The sequence below is a fragment of the Phyllobates terribilis genome, unplaced genomic scaffold, assembly GCF_046119375.1.
Source record: "Phyllobates terribilis strain yellow unplaced genomic scaffold, ASM4611937v1 Scaffold_4100__1_contigs__length_65060, whole genome shotgun sequence".
Classification (NCBI taxonomy): domain Eukaryota; kingdom Metazoa; phylum Chordata; class Amphibia; order Anura; family Dendrobatidae; genus Phyllobates; species Phyllobates terribilis.
Window position 1 is genome coordinate 621 of NW_027366852.1, and position 6580 is coordinate 7200.

Genomic DNA, 6580 nt, shown 5'->3' on the forward strand with positions numbered 1-6580 from the left:
AAATCTTGTGTTTGTGAAAGTATTTTGTCTATGTTGCATTTTTGCTGAACATTTGTGCATTTCCCCAAAGCTTCAAAGATGCTCTTTTTAGTCAAAAAGTGACCCACTTTCTACAAGCCCCTTCAATCACTTATGCATTCACCTACCGCATTGTGGACCATACATACACATGCATTTTTCACGGTTTTACTGCACAATTTCTCCACATACATGCACCATACATGCACAAATGATTTTTTCCAAGTACTTTTACTCCCATATATGCATTGCTCAACGACACATCTTCCTCCTCTTTTACAAATATATTTACTCCCTAACTCCATCATTAAAAGGACACATCTTCCTCCTCTTTTCCATCCATTTCACTCATTCATTTTTCTCCCTTTTTACCAACCCTCTCCCAAAATGCAGTCTGGTCAAAAGACAAGCCTTGTTTACCTGATTTCCAGCTCCTCGTCTTCATCCTCATCATCACTGCCAAACGAGGAGTACACCACAGATGATGAAAGCCCCACCACACAAGCTCCTAATATCAACATCATTGAGCTTGACAAACAACCAAATCCTAAGCGAGCTCTACAAAGAGCTGAAAACTGCATCACAATGCCAGAAATCAGCTTTGTTACATCCATGAAGAGAAGTTTTGTCCTCGATGACTGTCGCTTGGTATTGTCTTGTTATTTCACATGTTATTTCATTCTACATGTTTGTCTACTAACTTGTGTCTCCCATGCAGCCTCTTCCACTTGAACATTGTGAGCAGTTTCTCCACAACTTCAAGAATCAAACGGTTATGCTCTTGTGTGGCAATCAACAATGGGCTTGTCTTCTCAAATTCAGCAACAACCAGTACAGGTTGGGAAGTGGTTGGAGAGATTTTGTTAAAGACACATGATTGGTCAAGCATGATGCAGTGATGTTTCAAAGAGACGATGGACATGGTGGAGGTTCCTCATACAAAGTTCGCATCTTCAAAGCTTGATGGACGGAAGAAGTACCAATCTGTTGCTTTTTATGTGTGTTTTTAGGAGTGGGCTTTTTTTGTGTTTTTATGATTGTTGAATCAACATGTTTGAACTCTTTTGGTTGTGTTATGAATCAACATGTTTTAATTACGGAAACCTTATTTTATTGCTTGTATGAATTAATTAAAGCACATACTAATTTGCTGAGAAAATATTTTATTAGACCACATACTAATCACCAACAAAGTAACACAAATCGATGGAAAATTTGCTGAGAAATACTAATTTATTAGACCACACAAATTCCATTACAATAGGTCGTCATTACAAAAGCATAAACCTGAAAATCAGAGAACTAAAGCATGATCAATATAACACCTAAGCCAACAGAATCTTCACCGCCACAATAACAAAAACAAAACCAACAACAATAACTATGTCTATCCGATGCCCACTGGATTTTCTTGCAAGCTCCAACTCCTTAGCACTCAAAGATTCTTCAAGTTTGATCACAATCTCCTCCAACTCCTTCTTCTACTTCACCAATTTGTATATGACATTAGCTGGTTGTGGCTCAAACGGATCATCAACCCAAGCAAAAAAATTGCATCCTTTGTTTGACCTGAAGTTAGCACATCCAAAGAATCTCCTTCCATAGTTTGGAGTAGTGTGTGCAATACTCATTTTTGCCTTAACTTTACAAAAACACATAATTGCCACATTACTGTTATATGAATTAGAGGATCCTGATCTAGACGACATCACCTTCTTCAATCAATTTGTCCATAAATCATTGATTCAGAGCATAACTAAAAAGCACATACTGAATTACATGAATAAACTGAAAGCACATATTGAATTACATGTCCATAAATCTGTCCATAAATCATTGATCTTATTCCATAGGCAGAAATTACATGAACAAACTGAAAAGCACATAGTGAATTCCAAAAATTCATCAAAAATTCACAACAATCTCATTTAAACACCACATCCCGCAAACTGTTAATCCCTCAAGCACATCCACATAAACCACAAAATAAAGCTTCATCATACCAAAATTATACTAACCAAGCAAAAACCTGGGAGAAAACTACCTCAAACCCCCACATATACCTCTTGTTCCAGCCGCTCTTACCGAGAGTTCCAGCCAGATTCCTCTTCACCTGCAAACAAAAAACACGCATCAAACAAGTCAGTTGAAGATGGATTGAGGGAGGGAAATTGATCGAAGGAGAAGATTAAAGAAAACCCCTAAAAAATGCTTACCAATTGACGCTGAATTGGAGCTGAATCGAAGGAATTTGTTGAAGAGCCCTAAAAATCGAAATCGAAATGGAAAACTATTGGAGCTGGGGGTGTTTTTAACGGGTTGCATGAAATTACAACCTGATAAGAAATATAATAACAAAAAAATATATAAGAGGTGGTTTAAAATAATTGATAATATACATGGTAGTTTTTTTTTAAAAAGTCATTATAATGTTAAAACTATTAACACACATGTGCATTCTGCTATTTGTTTTGGCTTGGCCGGGAACGGCAACTCCCAATTGTCATCCGTGTCCCCGCGAGTTTCTCTTGGCCGAAGAAACAATGGCGGGGTTTCTATCATCTCATGGATTTTCTCTTTTCTGCCATCATTTCTCAACACACCCTCTCTGCAGACGAAGCGAAGGAGAGGGAGAAACAGAAAGAAGACATACGTTTTCTTTCTTTTCTTTCCTTCCTTCCTTCTCGTCATATTCTTCTGGGTTCAACTACAACGCCCGCCCTGCTGTGCTCATCCCCTGCATCACCCTTCCGGATTATGACCCTCCAGTCCTGGTGAGCATGATCCATCTAAAATCGTCTTTTTTCTGTTACAATTTATGAAATCACTGTGCTAATCCTGAAATTTCACTATTACAGAAAGCAAAATCATTTTTGTTTTTTTTTTGTGTGTTTTGCAGATGATTAATTTGTGAAGGTTTGTTGCTAGAGGGTGATTTTACGGTCACTATTCATTGTAGGGTCATTTTGGACTTTGAGTTGTAGGTACACTTGTAAAGATAGGAGGTCATTCAATTGTAAAGTTTGATGAGGTGCGGTTCCGTGGAGGAATCCATGGAAGCGGCAGCGAAAATTTTCGTTTCAGTTAGAATTCGGCCTTTAAATGAAAAGGAGACTGCAAGGAATGAGGAAGTTGAATGGGAATGCAGTAATGACAAAAACATCATGCACAAGAACAATGCATTTAGTCCTGATAGATCAATGTATCCTTCTTCCTACTCATTTGGTAAGAAATCATCATTTGCCATGATTGAACTGAAAATGTTGAGTTGAGGTCTTTTTGACAATTTGACTGCAACTTGAACTGGATTTGGTATCAGATAAGGTCTTTGGGCCTAATTGCTCAACCAGGCAGGTTTATCAGGAAGGAGCTAAAGAAATTGCCCTTTCAGTTGTTGGTGGTGTTAACTGTAAGTGTGTATATCATCACTGCTACAGATATCATATTCCGGTTAATACCAAGTATAGAAAATCACTATGAAATTAAAATGAGTGAAGAGCAGTTTATTCTTTTTGAACCATTTATGAAGGATTTTGGAGTTTTATTCCTGATCATGTTCTTGACAGCAAGTGTTTTTGCATATGGACAAACAAGTAGTGGAAAGACATACACCATGACAGGAATCATGGAGTATGCAATGGCTGATATTTTTGACCATGTACATAAGGTAAAGACTGCAGAGGCTGTTCTTCGTATCTTCCTTCACTAAAATGGCTGGAATATAGTGGGTTTGCTGAATTTTACTGTACAAAGATTTATGCATTCCTTGCAGCATACTGAAAGAGAGTTTGTTATGAGGTTTTCTGCTATGGAGATCTATAATGAATCGGTGAGAGATCTACTTTCTGTGGATGCCACTCCTCTGAGGCTTCTTGATGATCCTGAGGTAATGTCTTAATTTCGTAATCAACAACAATCTTAAGGTTTTTGTTTACCCTGATATTAATGTTTGCCTTTTCGGTTTAATTTTCAGAGGGGAACGGTTGTTGATAAACTCACGGAAGAGGTTGTAAAGGACTGGAATCATCTAGCTAAGCTTCTTTCTGTATGTAAAGGTAAGAACTTTATTGTGATCAGATGAGACGCAAGCTTGCGTAACTTTTTTGAAGTAAGTTCGAATAAATTTTCCAGCCCAACGGCAGATTGCGGAGACATTACAGAATGAATCTAGCTCCAGATCTCATCAAATTATAAAACTAGTAAGACTTTTCCTTACCAAAGTACTCAGTATTCTACTCTCTGAAGCAATAATTTTAGAGATATTCAAGAATCTAGGCCTTTTTAACAAATCCATAGTAAGAGGAAGTTTCTGCTGAAATTAGACCTTAAAATGCGAAAACTTCGCAGCCGAACCTTGCTATCCAAATCATGAACAATGAGTATTGAATTGTGAACCTAGAGTATGAATTTGTGAACCTAGTACAAAGACAAAGTGATGCATTGGATATTTTGTAAATAACTCAAAATTTCCTTTCCCTTTTTTTAGTAGGTTCACAAATTTATAGTCTATATTCATGATTTGATACGCTATGTTCATTATTTGAATAGCGAGGTTCGGGTGTAATTTTTTTCGCATTTTAACCTAATTCTCCATGGTAACACTAATAAAGGCAATAAAAAAGGTACATATCTTCTTGTCTGATGATTTGAATCTGCTCTTAGACAGTTGAAAGCCATGCACGTGAGGTATCTGGCAAGGATAGATTGAATGCCCTTTTTGCCTCTGTGGTAAGAATCTTATTAATATGAAACAACCTGGATGGTACACTATACAAATTTTAATATTCAGACCCTTTCGGCTGTAGAATTTCATTGATCTTGGAGGAAGTGAGCGTGCGTCACACGGCTGCAGCTTGAAGGAAGCTTTGCATATTAACCACAGCCTAATAACCTTCGAAGCCGTTATTTATAAGCTAAGGTGTTAAATACTTTTATTTTGCTTGTGTTGAAGTATATCCTATTCGTGCGAATTCATCGATTACAATGCATAAATTATTTGCTCTGCATGATCTTGTTTATCTTTGTGCAGCAAACGAAGAAATGAGGTTATTCCGTACAGAGAATCTAAGCTTACACGCATACTGCAACCTTTTTTAGGCAGCAACAGTAGAACAGCAATCATTTGCACCATAATCCCTGCACGAAGCTATACCGAGCAGTCAAGAAACACCCTACTTTTTGCTACGTCTGCTAAACAAGTCAAAACTAGTGCAAAAATTAATGTCCAGCTCCCTGAGAAAGCATCAGCAAAACTTGAAAATGAGCTTACAAATGCAGAATCTGCTCTCAGGACTGATTCTGTTACCCCTGAGAAAGAGAAAGAGCTTCTGATACACAAGGTACGTACATATCAGAACGAGAGGAGTTTATTGAAATACCGTGCATTTAGGAAGAGAGAATTTGTAATTGCATTATAAAGATAATTTAACATTATTTTGAAAAAATATAAAACTCGACTTTGGAATTTCTGTATAAAAAGCCTACCTAAGAGCATCCACAATGGTGATCTTCTGAAGATCTTAACATATAAAATAAAAGGAGAAGTGTTTTTTTGTAGAAAAAATCAGATAAGAATTTATCTTTATTTCATTTAGTCTAGTAAAAAGAATAGAAAAAGTTTTTAAGAAAATCTAGGTTGTTAGAACAATTCTTAATTTCTTATGGTATGTGGAAGAAAGAAAAAACAATAAAAATAGTACAAGAATTTAAGAGAGAAGATCAGCATTGTGGATGCTCTAACAATGTCTGTGAGAAACGGGACTTAATTTAAATATCATGCATAAAGCCAAACATGCTATTTTATGTAACTAACTTATAGATCAAACAGACCCTCAGTTGTTTCAAAATGGATAATAAGTATACTTATTTATCCGATTTCTCGTTCTTTTAATGCTGTAGTTAGAGAGACAAATTATGGAACTCACGTTACAGCGAGATCTCGCCCTTTCACGTATTAAAGATGGGCAAATGGAGGCAGAGGGGGAAAAATCGTCAGTCCAAGTAATCAACAGATGACCGTTATAATCCTTTTTCCATCACATTTTTTTTTTTATGTAATTTGTATTGATGTATATCAACAGGAACCTGGAAATCTTCCTTACCCTAAATTGCTTGTCAGACGACAATCATGGGCAAGTAGTCAAACTAATTCACAGGGGTCTCCTGCTGCAAAACTTCATTCTGTTAGTTCTGATCCTGCTCCACTAAGAACAACATCTCATTGCTGTTGCTGTGGCGAAAACTCCGCATCCTCTGACTTTGAGTTCTCATATGATGAGTCACCGCGTTTATTCATCCGAAGCCTTGTGGATCAAGAAAACGAAGAATTCGGTATTGAAGAAAATAGGCCATTAAAGGCTGCTGATGAAAACTCTGGTAAGAGTATGATAAAGGAAGCCACTGAAGTTCCATCCACAAAGGAAAATGCTGTCATTTTGGTGTGTATTTTTGGGCATTCAATCTATGTATGATGAGTAGAGCAGCTGCTCAAGGAATCTGTTTTTTATTTTGACAGTACAAGAACTCAATGAAGAAAATGAAGCATTTTGGGGTGCAGTATGAT

General features: G+C 36.9%; 1 protein-coding gene across 1 annotated transcript; it reads left to right on the forward strand.

Annotated features, from left to right (window-relative positions):
* The first annotated feature begins 3071 nt into the window (after nucleotides 1-3071).
* Nucleotides 3072-6033, forward strand: LOC141248828 (uncharacterized). Its single transcript, XM_073669460.1, has 10 exons — nucleotides 3072-3243; nucleotides 3338-3427; nucleotides 3585-3685; nucleotides 3791-3904; nucleotides 3992-4073; nucleotides 4150-4217; nucleotides 4681-4746; nucleotides 4824-4936; nucleotides 5048-5357; nucleotides 5917-6033. The coding sequence occupies exons 1-10, from the start codon at nucleotides 3072-3074 to the stop codon at nucleotides 6031-6033; spliced, it is 1233 nt and encodes a 410-aa protein (XP_073525561.1).
* Nucleotides 6034-6580: the final 547 nt, after the last annotated feature.